This window comes from Oryx dammah, unplaced genomic scaffold (assembly GCF_014754425.2).
Source record: "Oryx dammah isolate SB20612 unplaced genomic scaffold, SCBI_Odam_1.1 HiC_scaffold_8, whole genome shotgun sequence".
NCBI lineage: Eukaryota > Metazoa > Chordata > Mammalia > Artiodactyla > Bovidae > Oryx > Oryx dammah.
Window position 1 is genome coordinate 18,499,255 of NW_024070192.1, and position 15,892 is coordinate 18,515,146.

A 15,892-nucleotide genomic window follows, 5' to 3' on the forward strand; every position below is an offset into this window, starting at 1 on the left:
GGCTGTGCTGGGTCTTAGTTGCTGCATGGGCTACTCTCTAGTTGTGGCGAGCAGGGGCTACCTGATAGTTGAGTTGCACCAAATTCTTATTGCAGTGCCTTCTCTTCTTGCAGAGCATGGGCTTTAGGGTGGTTGGACTTAAGGAGATGTGACTCCTGGGCTGTAGAGCACAGGCTGAGCTAGTTGTGGTCAGGGGTTTAGTTGCTGTATGGCATGTGGGATCTTCTTGGATCAGGTATCTGACTTGTGTTTCCTGCACTGGCAGGCAATTATTTACCACTGAGCCACCAGGGAAGCCCCTGTCTGACTTCTTTTGATCAATATTATGATTGTGAGGTACTGTTTTAATTTCTCTATAACTCAGTGCTTTCAGTGCTGTGGCCTGTGTTCAATCCCTGGTTGGGGAACTAAGATCCCACAAGCGGTATGCCATGGCCAAAAAAAATTTTGAAGACTGAGTACTGAGATTTACCAAGTGAAGTTCCAAACAGGATAGCAGGTTCAAGGGCTCTCAATAAATGTTTGAGAGAATGAAAAAGCACTGAGTTGAACCACTTAATGTTTTGAGAGTTTATTATATGCCAGGCTCTGTACTAAGCACTTCACATATAGTATCTCAGGGAGCCCTATCAAGTATATCATATTGTATCCACTTTACAGATTTGGAAACTGAGGCTCAGAAAGATCAAATAATTGTCCAAATTATACAGTTAGTGGTATAGCTAAAATCAACCATCTCACTCACTCCTCGCTAAATATATATATATAGGGCTTCCTTGATAGCTCAGTTGGTAAAGAATCCGCCTGCAATGCAGGAGACCTGGGTTCGATTCCTGGGTTGGGAAGATCCCCTGGAGAAGGGAAAGGCTACTCACTTCCGTATTCTGGCCTGGAGAATACTGGTGTCACAGTTGGACACGACTGAGCGACTTTCAAGAAAGAAAATGATATATATATTATATGATGTTATTGTCAATATTTGGTTTCCTATTCTTTAGCTATTACCATAAATAGCATCTGGAGTATAATTTCATCCTATGAAAGAAAAAATATTTGTGCGGCTATATATCCAGAGAAAAAATTGCATTAGAATATGACTTTGTTTCTATGTGGCCTTCCCAGGTGGCACTAGTGGTAAAGAACCCATCTGCCAGTGCAGGAGACATGGGAGACGTGGGTTCGATCCCTGGGTCAGGAGGATCTCCTGAAGAAGGGCATGGCAACCCACTTCAGTATTCGTGCCTAGAGAATCCCATGGACAGAGGAGAACTGGTGGGCTACGGTGCACAGGGTCTCAAAGAGTCAGACACGACTGAAGCGACTTATATAAATTGTATTACCATAAAGCATTTCACAGACAGAAAAACAAATACCATATGATATTGCTTATATGTGGAATCTAAAGAAATGGTACAAATGAATTTGTTTCCAAAACAGAAGTTGAGTCACAGATGGAAAAAACAAACTTGCGGTTACCAGCAGGGGGAAGGGGAAGGGATAAAGTGGCAGGTTGGGATTGACATATACGTACTACTATATATAAAATAGATAATAAGAACTTATTGAATAGTACAGGGAGCTCTATTCAATACTGTGTAATAAGCTATATGGGAATAGAATCTAAAAAAGACTGGATATATGTTATGCATAACTGATTCACTTTTCTATATAGCAGAAACGAACACAACATTGTAAATCAACTATATTCCAATAAAGTATTAATTTAAGAAAGCATTCCACTTGTCAATGAATATTTTTAGAGCATCAGAGAATAGTTTAAATAGATATTCAACAGTATTACCTTCCATGTTGCACTGTAATTTTAAAATTCATTGTCTCATTTGGATAGACATTCAGATTGTTTTCAGTACTTTGCTGCTTTTTGTTCTGTTTGTTTGGCCACGCTGCATAGCATGTAGGATCTTAGCTCAGAGATAGAACCCACACTCCTAGCATTGGAAAAGCAGTGTCTTAACCACTGGACCACCAGGGAAGTCTACTGTTTTGTTGTTGTTGTTGTTGTTTTATTTTTGTTTGGGCTGGGTCTTTGTTGCTGTGCAGGCTTTTCTTTAGTTGGGGTAAGCAGGGGCTATTCTTTGCCGTGCTCGGGCTTCTCATTGCAGTCGCTTTTCTTGTTGTGGGGCACTGGCTCTAGGGCACGTGGGCTTCAGGAGTTGCAGCAGGCAAGAATACTGGAGTGGGTAGCTCTTCCCTTCTTCAGAGGATCTTCCCAACCCAGGGATTGAACCCCGGTCTCCTGTATTGCAGGTCGATTCTTTACCATCTGAGCCATCAGGAAAGCCCACTACTTTGTTTTTAAACTGCACTTTGATAAACATCTTTGATGACGGTTATTTGTACACATCCATAATTTTTTTTCCCCGAGGATAAATTCCTGGAAATAGAATTGCTGGGTCAAAGGATGTTCACATTTTTAAGATTTTTGCTATATGGTGCTGTGTTGTTCTCTAGAAGGTTGTACCTATTTTCATGCCCATCAACAGTGTGAGGAGAGCCCTAATAATGTTCTTGTCCCCTCAAACAGTGTAGATGCTAGAGAGGAACAGGGAATAGATGGGAGAGGTTTAGAGAAATAGGAGAATCCTGAAGATGTTTATAAGCCACAAGTAAAGAACAGAGGAGAAGGGGAGAAGTGAAGATAAATGCAATCTGAGAAGGGAATCATTGACTGAGCAATGGCCTCTGAAGCCAGCAACTAGGGCTTGCCCTGCAGAGGATGTGGGAAATCTGTCTTACCTACAGCCCCAGATACCTGATCCATCTATTCAGGATTAGGGATATACACCCTGTGTTATATAGCATTCCCCACGCTACATGTCATTTTTCATTTTCTGTCTTACCAAATTCTTTGAAGGCAGGAACTATGTTTTGTTTTTATTCTAGTATTCCCAGAGTCTATCCAGTGCCTGCATGCAGCGAATACTTGATAAAAATTTATTAAGCGAATGATAGATGCAATTCAGAGAAGATGGGGAAAGAGCTAGGGATGCATTTTGTGAATGTGTACAGCAAAGGACAGGATGCAGTTAAGAGTGTTTTGAGTCCTGCTATGCTAAGTCACTCTGGCTCTTTGCAACCCTGTGAATGCTAGCCCGCAGGCTCCTCTGTCCATGGGATTCTCCAGGCAAGAACATGGAATAGGTTGCTATGGCCTCCTCCAGGGGATCTTCCTGACCCAGGGATCAAACCTGCGTCTTGAATCTTGTGTCTTCTGCATTGGGAGACGGGTTCTTTACCACTAGGACCACCTTTTGAAAGAGGGACTTTTGGGATTAGGGTTTTTCAAGATTTGTTATACATATATGTATATACACATACATATATATAATTTGGCTGTGGTGGAGCTTCGTTGCTGCATGCAGGCTTTCTCCATTTGCAGTGAGAGGGGATTACTCTTCATTACCATACGTGGGCTTGTTATTATGGTAGCTTCTCTTGTTTCGGAGCACAGGCTCTAGTGCGCAGGTTCAGTAGTTGCAGCTGATGGGCTTTAGAGCGCAGATTCAGTGATAGTGGCGTCTGGGCTTAGTTGTCCTGTGGCATGTGGGATCCTCCCAGAGCAGGGACCGAACCTATATATCCTGCATTGACAGACAGATTCTTAAATCACTGGACCACCAGGAAAGCCCTAGGGTTAAGTTTTTGACGGTGGAGGAATTATGAGGGGAAAAGAAAGGAAAGAATGAAGACTTCAGTTGGGACTATACCACTATCTCAAGCTGGCCTCTTATATGTAATAATCATTTAAAATTAACATTTCAATGGGCCTTAGGTCCTTATCTGTTTATTTTTCCTAAAATATTGAACTTTGGTATTTTTGTAGCTTTATGTCAAATTATGATGGCTACGGAGTGATGAATGTATCTGCGAATCCTGGATGTTGTCTTAACTAAATACATTTATAGTAAATCCATTTTATAAAAAAATCAGAAAGTACTCCTTCCCTAACCACTAGATAAGTTGTTTCATGTTTGCCCATTTGCTAGGCAGAGGGGTGTCTGTTCCTTTAATTTACGTTCACTGGATTGCTAGTGAGCTAGCACATTTGTCATGTTTCATCAACCACCTTGTAAATTAACAATTTAGGCCTTTTGCCTTTTCTTCTCTTCAATTTTTCTTTAAATTTCACAAGAATCCATGGGTACACCCCTTTGTCAAAATTCAAATGCAGACCATAAAAAGCCCCACTGGCACAGTTCCTCTCTCCTCCTCAAAGGAAATTCTTGGGCACCTGCCTTTCAGGCCTTTTTCTATTCAGCTCCAGTCATGAGGTTTGGTTTTGTTTGCTGTCCATGTTATATTTCAACCTTGGTAATAGTCTTGGTAATCTTTCCCAAGGCAGTACATGTGCTCGTCACTTGGACTCTATGCCCAGATCACTCCTGCTGCGGGTATACCCTTTGTAAGGACTGACTTGTATTCCACAGTGTGGATTTGTTTACCATTTCCCACATGTTGAGTTGTTGCAAGCAAGGCTGGGATGAATACTGCCATGTGTACCAGCCTTTGGTGTAACTGGGGAGCTATTGAAGGGCATTGCTTAATTGCCCATCAAAGAGGCAGTTTCGTTTCTGACCCTCTAGGATGAGCAAGAACTTGTGTCTCCAAATTGTCACAGCTACTGCATATTAGTCTTTAAAATATAACCCCCGCAGGAATTCCCTGGTGGTCCGTGGTTAGGACTCGGTGCTTTCACCACAGTGGCCCAATTCAGTCCCTGGTCAGGGAACTAAGATCCTGCAATCTGTGTGGCACAGCCAGAAAAAAACAGTCCCTCAATCTAGTAAGAGAATTATATCTTATTGTTGTTTTCATTTGCATTTCCTTAATTACTGGTGAGGTTGAGCATGACTATTCATTACTTTGACAGATATTTGCATGTCCACTCTCTGCAAGACACTGTACAAGCACCAAGTCAGCAATGGTAAATAAAAGAGATGTCATTCCTGCCCTTAGAAATCAAGAAAATGAAATCTTTTAGTGGCAGATACTTTTGTCAACATTTTGCCTTTTACTTGTGTTTATGACTCAGTGCTTTTATAACCAAATTTCAGTTTTTTTCTGTATCCAGATAAGTCTGTATCCAGATGAGTCTTTTTTCTTCTATGCTTTTACGTAGAAAAATCTCATCCCAAAATCAGATACATAATCACATGTATCTTTGGGGCTTTTTAAATTGGGTATCTTGTCATTGTAAGTATAACAGAAAAAGCCACGCTCACTGGGGTCTGCCTGCTCTAAAGGGGGAGACAGCTTAGCATCCTCCCCTGAGAGTGAGGCTCCTGGCTTGGCCCCAGGACTAGAGGGTATTTCTCTCTCTTCACTTGGCCTTTTGGATCTGTGAAATTAAAGCAGAAATTTCATCCAGAAAGGAGACGTTGCTACTCTGTATAACGAGGTCAAAGACTATCTTCTAGTTATTGAAAGGAAATACGTACAGATGCAACTGTCTGCAGAGGAGGGGAGGATGGGCAGCAGCTGCAAGAGACTGACCCAGGCAGGACTCCTGATCCATCTCTACCATGTGACTCCACGTGGCAGTGACAGTAGAGAGCCCAGAGTCCCTCACCTCAGCAAAGGGGCAGGAGAACAGGCTGCTGACAGCCACCTCCTCCAGTGGGTACTGCAAGTACAGGGTCTGAAAAGGTTCCTGTTGTTGTACTTAAAAAAAAAAAAAACACAATTTTAAAATTAAGTAATTACTTTTGGTTGTGCTGGCTCTTCGTTGCTGCACACTGGCTTTTTCTAGTTGCGGCAAGTGTGTGGGCTTCTCATTGTGGTGGCTTCTATTGTTGCAGAGCATGGGCTCTTGGTGTGTGGGCTCAGGAGTTGTGGCACATGGGCTTAGTTGTCCCTAGGCACATGGGATCTTCCCTGATCAGGGATCAAACCGTTGTTCCCTGCTTTGGCTGGTGGATTCTTAACCACTGAACCACCAGGGAAGTCCTCCTGTGTTGTTCTTACACCTTTTTTCCTATCACAAGAGTAACAACTGATCTGTGCAGAAAACTTGGGAATCATAGAAGAGTACGAAGGATGAGGAGTAACCACGGAGTGATAGGTATCTCAGGCATATTTCAACCTAACAACAGCCACGCCTTGGTCTGTGCACAAATCATTTATTTGCATTCATAAAAACTGGCTTAGCTTAAAAAGCTTCCTCTTAAGGATGAATAGTGGTAATTTTGCCTCTGGGACCAGAGCAGGAAGTGAGAGAGCGTAGGGGAAAGCTGATGGCTGGTTCTCCTGTCACGGATCCTCAAAGACCACAAAGACCATAGTTTAAGACACTGTGCGTCACTGGGGGGTGGGGAACACAACCATAAATGGGTCGCGGACATCATGGATTTCTTTCTCCCTCAACAGCCATTTCCTGAAAGGCCTGTTTAAGGAATATAGTCCAGTCTCAGTGTCATTGAGGCAGATATAGGTTCCTAAATAAATAAGTACAATACCAAGGAAGGCTACCTACTGGAGTCGAAATAGGCTCTTCAGAGAGAGGGCTATTGGGCTGAGTCTTGAGGATCATATCAGCTTCAACCAGGACAAAAAAAGATGTGGGAAGGGTAGACCAAGCAGAGGGAATAGTACAAGTAGATGCGTGGAAGCTAAGGGGAGCAGCTCATATCTGGCAATCCAGTAACTCATTTGCTAAGGCTGGGTTACAGGAGCCTTAGAAGGGGAAAGCAGGATCAGGAGGCCAGAGAGCTTGGCGGAGGCAGGGACTAAATACTTATTCTGCCTTGTTGAGTTTTGATATTAGCCTGAAGGTAGTGTAGAGCCACTGAACGTCATGATCGGAGCTCTGATTCCCAAAGGTCATTCCAGCATCCTTGCAGGGCATGGGGATTTCAAGACCAGTCAGTGAGATCCTCCCTCAAGGTGACAAAGGTAGATCGGGCATCAGTACAGCTAGAGGCAGAGTCTGTCCCTCTTTAGGAGGCTGAATGGGTACATGAGGAGCAGGGCAGAAGGGATGACAAGATCACTTCCTCCTGGCTTGGGGTCTGCCTGGATGGTGGGGCCATCATCCACTTAGGCAAAGAAGGAGGATGAGGGCAAAGACTGAATCTGCAGACCTTCCCATTGGAGAGAGGAGCTGAAGTTCAGGTCAGGCTGGAGGTCAGCAGGTGGCTCAAGAAGCCAATAAATGGATGAGCTGGCCCCGGAGGACATGTGGACGAGAGTGTGGACAAGAAGGTCAGAGACTGGTCCTCCAGGGTTGGGAGGGATGACTGATGGGAAGGGCAGGACAAGCTCTGGGAGTGGCTGGGCATGGGGCTCACTGGATACGCCCCTCCACACGCAGCAGCAAGTAGTCCTTGAGGAGCGGGGGCAGTGCGAGGCAGGAGGCAGCCTGTCGGCAACGGCTACCCAGCTGAGCACGCACAGCCAGCCGGGCCAGGTGCTGCAGCCGTCTTGGCTGGTTCACCATGCTCAGGGCCGAGCTGTAGAAGGCTTCATGCTCCTAGGTCAGGAGTGGAACATGGTCAGATGGCCCAACACCCTGACTCTGCCCTTCCCTCTGCAGGCAACCTAGTGGTGGGGCCCTGAGATTCTACAACATGGATCCATCTGGGCATGTAGTGTATCTCATAGGACTCAGATTCAGAACCGAAGGCTCTGCAGGGCTCATGGGAGCTGAGACCACACTGCAGGGCAGGTTCTCAACCATGTCTACACCCACCTCCCCCCACTCCAACAGTGCTGTCTACTGAGTCAGAGATGCCTGATAAATGTCTATACTGATGCAGGTAAGAGAGAGGCTAGAGAGGTGTGTGTAATTAAAGGTTGTTCTAAGCTGCCAAGGGGCAGGGAACCCAGAGGTTTCACTCTGCCCATCCTCCTCCAGCTCAGGGTTCCCCTTGCTCCTGCTTCCAGGAAGCCCATCCTGGGTGTATAGGCCTAGGGTTCACCCTTCCTCTCTACCTCCCCCAGAGCCCAGGAAGGAGCTGTGCTGGTGGGGTGGACATACCTGCCACAACTCTGGGAGCACGGCCTCCACCCAGGTATCACAGGATGGGACACAAGGGTAGGCATTAAGCAGGACTTCTAGGGCCCGAGGGAAGTTGGCACAGTGTCTCAGCATCTAGAAACCAAAAGAGATTCTTAAGGGCACCATGCTTCTACCAACCAGCCTGGGCCACTATAGTTATATCCAAATTTGAGATGCCAAGATCTGAGTCCCTCCTAATCCTTCTCTAGCCTCAGTTTATCCCACATTTCAAGTGTGTTCCAATCTCTTTGGGGGCTTTTTTCTCTGTTGGACACTCTCCTCCATAACTCTCACTGGTCCTTCCCAAGATGGGGACCGACCTCTGGCATAGACCATGGGCTTTTTATCTTTTGGCCTCTCTTCCCCGGTGGCTGGGCAATTCCAGTTCCAGGCACCCCCTGCCCGCCAGGAGCCTCTCACCTCTGGGCGTACAGGCTGGGCCCCATAGTCCAGCAGCGCGGCAAAGAGGACCTCGGGCTCCCAGTTGGGGGCGTCCTGGACAGCCTGCAGTGCACAGTCCATGGGCGTGTGGCCCGCTTCGTTGGGGACCGCCGCACAGGCCCCGTGGCGCAGCAGCAGCTCTGCCAGACCCCCGCAGCCGTTGGCACAGGCGTTGTGCAGCGGCGTGTGGCGCTTGCGTCCGGCCGCCCGGGCATCGGCCCCAGCCTCCAGAAGCCGGCGCGCGGCGGCCTGGTGGCGGCGGCTGCTGCTCGGCCCCTCGGCCCCAGCGCACGCCGCGTTCAGGGCCGTCTCGCCCTGGCTGGTGCGCAGGTTCACATCGGCGCCGTGCTCCAGGTAGAGAGCCACATGCTCGTCCAGGCCGCGCGCCGCCGCCACGTGCAGGGGCGTCACCTCGCTGTCTCGCACGGCCAAGTTCACAGTCGCTCCCGCCTCCAGCAGCAGCTTGGCGCACCTAGGGACAGGGTACAAGGCCCCCGAGGCAAATCCTGTCATCCCTGACCCCTTCTTCCCACCCTTCTTGGCTCAGGTGAGCCTGGTGACCACCACCAGACTCACGGAGTCCCCGTGACTAGGCAGAAGAGGAGGACGGCCCATCCAAGCCACCTGGAGCATTTCAGTTTTCAGCCCAGAAAGGTTGTGGTGCAGCTCAGGACACACAGCAAGTTAGTGACTGCAGGGTAATTAATACTCACTGCCTGAGACTGTCCCTCCTAGAATCTAACCTGACTCCCCCATCAGATTGGGACCCCAAGGCCTGCCTCTGAATCACTTGTGAACGGTCTCTTCTAACATTTTGATAGCCACTTTTCAAAAAAAGTTTTGAAAACCCACTAATCTGTATACTATGAAGCATAGAAAATTGAGTGTAACCCTTCCCCCACCATCACCAAAGAAAATAGAAATAGAAGTTCTAATTAGTTAAAGTAAAAAAAAAAGTCCAGAGTCCTAATTAGTATTTTCTTCCTGCCTCCAAACATGAAGGGTTTCCCAAATATAAAGACCACCCTTCTTGGCCAACCACACCCACTCCAGCAAAGGAAAGGCACTTGGGTGTCCCCCTTACTCCATTCCCTCTAGAGAAAACAACCAAACCCAAACAACCAAAACCAGATTTTAGGGAGCACAGACTATAGGGAGCACAGCTTTAGGAAACACTGGTTCAGTCTTCTAGTTCCTGGAAAAATTATAGGTCAAACACTGTTGAGGCAAATACACATCGTTAAACCACCATGGGGTAAACCAAACATTCTTGCAAACTAAATTAATTATGACACTAAACTAACAGCAATTTAAAAAGCCAGAACAGTAGCCACTGGAAACTCAGGAGGAGATCCGTCAGACTCCAGTGAAACCCTGATGACCAAGTGTCATTCCCCAAAACAGAGTTCCAGCTCCCTTCGGTGCATGCTCAGGGACCAAGAGTTGAGCAGCATCTAGCCAGCCACAAACTACATAATTTATTTCCTTGGTAAATTCTAATCATAGACTAATTTTTGTTTCTATTGTATATACTAAATTTAAATAACTCCAAGAAGCTCGCTCAGTCAGGTTCCATTCTCATTTCACTTAAAAGAATCAAGTCTAGACGTCCCTGGTGGTCCGGTGGTTGGAATTTACCTGCCAATGCAGGGGACATGGGTTTGATTCCTGTTCTGGGAAGATTCCACATGCCACGGAGCAACTAAGCCTGTGTGCCACAACTACTGAGCCCACGTGCCACAGCTACTGAAGCCTGCATGCCTAGAGCCTGTGCTCTTCAACAAGAGAAGCACCCCCCAGTGAGAAGCCCAAGTGCTGCAACCAGAGAGTAGCCTCCACTCACCACAACTAGAGAAAGCTGTTAGGCAGCAAGGGAGACCCAGTGCAGCCAGAAATAAATAAAATAAAAAATTGGGGGAAAAAAGAATCAAGAATGCTAGAAAGTGCACCACATGCCCATAAAAACTAAAAAAGGACTGGAAATTTTGGATCATTTCTGGGTCCATCACTGATCTAGATCTATGTGGGGAGAGGGCCCCAGCACTGGGGCTGTGGAATGTCTTCCAGGAGCCCTTGACTCCTTACGCTCGCCAGCTCTATCTGTGGGCCTGACTTGTAAAAGTGCAAATAGCATCACGTAGAGGGTCCAAGAACATGTTGGCCTTAAAAATGTGGGAAGAGGAGGTATGCCTCATATTAAGATCGGAAAATGCTGGGTCAGATCTTGATGCCTACCTCTAAACAACTAGGAATGTGGCTGCAAAGGGTTCCCAGGCAATAGGAAACTGCAGTTGAAAAGTTTTCCCCAAAGCAACAAGGCTTCTGCTTCCTGGGCTTAGCTGATGTGACTTTGGAGAGGTCACTAAACCTTTCTGAGTCTCAGTTTTATCCTCATAGAATGTGACCTGTCTCCCAAGCTGCTACCAGATGTTTTCTGTTATGTGAGCTGGACACACACACACACACATGCACACACTCTGCCTCTCAAAACCATCTCAACCCCTGGACACCTACTGTAAGGACTCGGGGACTGTGCAGAGGTGCAAGGGGGTTGTGCCTTCCTCAGACAACACGTTGACCTTGGCGCCGAAGGTCACCAGCAACTGCACACAGTCGAACTGGGCCCGGGCACAGGCCTCGTGCAAGGCTGCCCGGCCCCCAACCCGAGCATCCAGCTCAGCTCCCTGCCGGATCAGGTAGCGGGCGCAGTCGGTGTAGCCTCGGGCAGCAGCAATGGTGAGAGGTGCAGTGTGCTTGGCCTTGGGGGTCAGCACCCAGAATCCTGGAGAGAGCAGGCAGTTTTAGGGGGTTGGGTATGAGGCCAGCGGGCAGGGCATGCTGTCGTCTACAACTCTGCATGTTGGGCTAAGCACAACCCTGTGCCTATCCATAACTGTGGAGAGGGGCTCCCTCAAGCCCCCATTTGAGAGTGTAATCTGGAACAGCCTTTTAGAACAGTTTGTCAGTCTGTGAAAATCATATGTGTCATAGAAAGAAACATTTAACTGCTCTTTTTTTTTTTGGCCCTACTGAGCAGCTTGTGGGATCTTAGTTTCCTGACCAGGGATTGAACCTGGGTCCTGGCAATAAGAGTGCTGAGTCTTAACCACTAGACTGCCAGCAAATTCCCTTAATTGCTCTTTAAAACTACAAGGGCAGCTAAGGAGGTCAATCCTATTAAGGAAACTTCTGGGTCTTTGAGCTGCTGGTGGAGTACTTCGCTCTTTTTGTTAACTTCAGTTCAGTTCAGTCGCTCAGTCGTGTCCAATTCTTTGTGACCCCATGAATTGCAGCACGCCAGGCCTCCCTGTCCATCACCAACTCCCGGAGTTCACTCAAACCCACATCCATCGAGTCGGTGAGGCCATCCAGTCATCTCATCCTGGGTCATCCCTTCTCCTCCTGCCCCCAATCCCTAGCAGCATCAGAGTCTTTTCCAATGAGTCAGCTCTTCGCATGAGGTGGCCAAAGTACTGGAGTTTCAGCCCCAGCATCATTCCTTCTAAAGAACACCCAGGACTGATCTCCTTTAGAATGGACTGGTGAGGTGCTCTAATATTTGGGAGGGGAAGGAGTTATGCATAGGAGAGCCTGGAACTGACTTGGGGAGTAGCCAGAGGAAAGCTGAAGAAGTCCTGGGATATTCCCTGAGTGGGGAGGGTGGGGTGAAAGTGTGGGGAGGGTGGAGGGCGGGGGATAAGAGGTGGGGGTGGGGAAAGGAAGGGTAGGAGGAGGGGTTGATCATAGGACTGGTGTTGGATCCAAATTGTAGAAATAGCCAAGGTCTTGTTTGAAGGACATAGATGCCTAATATCCGACCATCAGTTGTTTGCATTGCAGTGAAGTGAATTCCTGGGTTTCCTAAATCTTGGGTAAAACATGCTTTGTTTTTTATTAAGATTGAAATTAAGGCCAAGTTCCATTTGGGAGATGGGGGACGTGCTGCAGAATGAGACCGAGATGCCCTGGGTGGGGTCACATCTCTAACAGCTAAAGGACTTTGGAGCCAGTGGTGACTAACAGCATAAATTCTTCAAGGATTTTGAACCCCCAAATCCATAGGTGGGGGTTGAGGCAATTTCCTGTTAATCACTTTTTCTTCTTTTTGTGTGTTGGTTTATTTTTCCTCTCTTTTTTTGTCTTTGGTCTTTTTTTTTCTTTTCTCCTGTCAATCTTAAGAATGGAGCGATCTTTTTTTAAATTAGTTTTTATTGGCAGATAGTTGATTTATTATCATTTGGTTTACATTGACAAACGCTCTGGTCAGAATAGATCCTAAGGATACAAAGATATTGGTCATATTGTTATTTAAAGTAGATTTTTTTAAAAGGAACCTAATCTAACCAATCTATTGGGTTTCCCTGGGTAGCTTAGACGGTAGACCCATGTTTGATCCTTGGGTTGGGAAGATCCCCTGGAGAAGGAAATGGCAACTCACTCCAGTATCCTTGCCTGGAAAGTCCCATGCACAGAGGAGCCTGGTGGGATCTCAAAGAGTTGGACATGACTGAGAGACTAACACTGTATAAATCATGGGCCAACCATACAATAGAATTTATGCACCTATTTAAAATATTATATGGACTTAATGGTTATTGCCACAGAAACATGTTAAATTAAAAAAATCAGGCTATAAATAGCATCTGGTGTATAATTTCATTCTATGAGAGAAAAAATATTCCTGTGGATATATATCCAGAGAAAAAAATTGCATTAGAATATAACTGTATTTCTATGTGGGCTTCCCAGGTGGTACTAGTGGTAAAGAACCCTCCTGCCAATACAAGAGACTCAAGAGACACGGGTTCGATGCCTGGGTCTTGAAGATCCCCTGGAGAAGGAGATAGCAGTCCACTCCAGTATTCTTGCCTGGAGAATCCCATGGATAGAGGAGCCTGGCGGGCTACAGTCCATGGGGTCGCAAAGAGTGGCACACATACATGTATTTCTATGTAATTCCAACAACATGTTAATATAACTTTAATTCTGAAAAGACATACAAACCACTAAGCATGCCTCAGCTCTGTTTAGGAGGGATCTAAAATGGGCAGTGGGAGGGGATGGTCTATTCTCTGGGCTGGAGAGGGGAGATTGGGCCCAGGCTCTCTCCCATCCCCACCCCTACCTTCCTCCCTACCCCTCCTCTTCTGCCCCCACCGGGTGCTCCTTACCCTGTTCAGCTGACCAGGCCAGCTGGTTGCTCACAGTCTCCACAATCATGTTGGCAGCGTCTTCATCTTGGAACAGGGCTTTGATCTGCTGCAGCTCACCGGAGAACAGGGCATTGTGCACAGCTGGGTCCCGGCAGGAACGGTGTGGCCTAGTGAGCCGGGCCCGGGAATCTGGGGGGCATCTTTGGCTCCGGCACTGCCGGGCTGCTGCCCGCCGCCGGTCCTCCCATTCCAGCCACTCCCGCTGCAGGCGGAGAGAGCGCAGGGTGGAGGAGGTGAAGGGGAAGGTCTCCTCCGCCATGGCAGGGGGCCCCAGGGCGGGGGATCCAGGAGTCTGGGCGGCAGCAGCTGGGCAGGGCTGGTTCCCTCGCCTGACTGCCACCCTTGCTCTGAGGAGCCACCCTGCCCCCTCACCCGTAACCCAAAGAAAGGAGCAGCTGAGGCTATAAATAGGCCCTTCGCTGCTCTGATAAACAGGGTTTGCCCAGAGTCATGATCTTGGTGCAGAGAAGGTGTTGGGCCAACCCCCAGCCCAGGGTTGGGATGGCCCCTGTGGATACCCTCTGACTGGGGAGCAGGCCCCCAGCTGAACCCCAGGTCTGCATTCTCCCACTTTCCTGGAGTATCTTGGGTCGGCCAGGTCCGAGGTGAATGAATCAATCAGAGAAATGGACTGGACAGGGCTCTCTGATGTTGGCTGGAAACCAGGCCCCAGCCCAGGAAATACTGGCAGGTCACATCGGAGTTCCAACAGCTCTGCTCAACATCTACATTAACAACAGTAACTCCGCACATATGGGCCCGGAGCTTTAGAATACTCAGATTGTTTTTATATCCACCTTTACTCAGATCACCATACAGATTTCTTGGCTCTTCCCGGGTAAACAGCAACCTTGGTTTTGACAATAAATTATATGATCAGGCTGATTATCACAGTTTGAACACCTCTGAGATGGGTGGTCTTATGTCTGTTTCATGGATGAGGCACTTAAGGCTTAGCAAGGTGAAACCACTTGCTCAAGGTCACAGCTTGTGACGGGGAGCCAGGCTGGGATCCTGTGCGTCTGACTCCAGAGGTGGAGTGATTCAATAAGAGCGCCTCTCCCCACCTTCCAAGCAGGACAACATGGTCCCTAATGCTGCCTTCAGTGAATCTTGGTTAGGGTTTTCTTATTTGATTTTCCCTAGCTCCTAAAAGGGCTCACATGCCTGCCTGAGGAGGACCAAGGGCTTGACCTCACAACTCCGGGGACCATGGAGACCTTCAAGCTGCAAAACCACTCACCCAAAGTGCTCTGCTCTTGGGAGCCTCTAGGGGGAGGAATGAGGCCGTGAAACAGCACTAGCTGCTGTGGGTTCCCAGCAGTGAAGGGGAGGGCGGAAGGGAGGCTGGCCAATCCTGGCCCCAGAAGCTCTCCTCAGCTCTGGGTGGAGGGTGGCCTCTGGGCCCCTCAGGGTTGGCCTGTCCCTATCCTGCTCTGACTGCAGGTGCACGCCCTGGCTGACACACACAGACACAGACACACACACAGACACACACACACTCCACCTCATTCTCACATTTTCAATTACCACCTCAAGACCTTTAACCCGGACCAGCCTAGCCTCCTACCTGGTATCCCCTCTTCTGCTCCACTGCCCATTGGGAAGGATCTATCTGAAATGGTTCATTTCCCAGCTTAAAACGTTTGGTGACTTCTGCCCTCTCCCACTAAACCCCGTGCCCCGGTTTGGCTCCGCGTCAGGCACCATTCCCCTCACATTTCCTAGCCCTTCCCTCCGCTTGGAAGTCCCTTCTGATTCATCCCTCAAAGTCCACCTCAAAGGTCACCTGCTCTGGGAGACACCTGCTCAGGTCTCCCACCCCTGAGGCTCCAGCCCCTCCCCATCCATGCTCCTGGAGGACCGCTGGTGTCATGTACTGTGGCCCACGGCTTGCTGCCCTGGATATGGACTCCAGAGCAGGACCTGAGTGGGTTCAGTTGGGTTTCTGGTCCCCGGCAGGACATGGCACACAGTAGGTCTTGTTGCAGGCTGGCCTCCTGTGAGCAGCATGTTGACTGAAGGGCCCCGTTCTCCACCAGAGCGGACACACATCTGCCTGCCCATGTGTGTGGCAGCAGCCTGGGCTGTTTCTGGCTCTGCCTTTACCCTGCTGTTCACCCACTCTGGCCCCAGCTTCTTGGTGGTATTCCAGGGTGGGGGATCCCAGAGAAGCAATGAGATCATGCCCAACGAGGGCTTGGAGATCCTCAGAGAAAGG

General features: G+C 48.2%; 1 protein-coding gene across 1 annotated transcript; it reads right to left on the reverse strand.

Annotated features, from left to right (window-relative positions):
- Positions 1-6,123: 6,123 nt before the first annotated feature.
- On the reverse strand, positions 6,124-14,288 carry ASB16 (ankyrin repeat and SOCS box containing 16). Its single transcript, XM_040245184.1, has 5 exons — positions 13,630-14,288; positions 10,973-11,240; positions 8,438-8,930; positions 7,997-8,110; positions 6,124-7,489 (listed from the first exon to the last, which is right to left on the reverse strand). Exons 1-5 carry the CDS (start codon positions 13,928-13,930, stop codon positions 7,304-7,306), a joined length of 1,362 nt encoding a protein of 453 aa, XP_040101118.1. The 5' UTR covers positions 13,931-14,288; the 3' UTR covers positions 6,124-7,303.
- Positions 14,289-15,892: the final 1,604 nt, after the last annotated feature.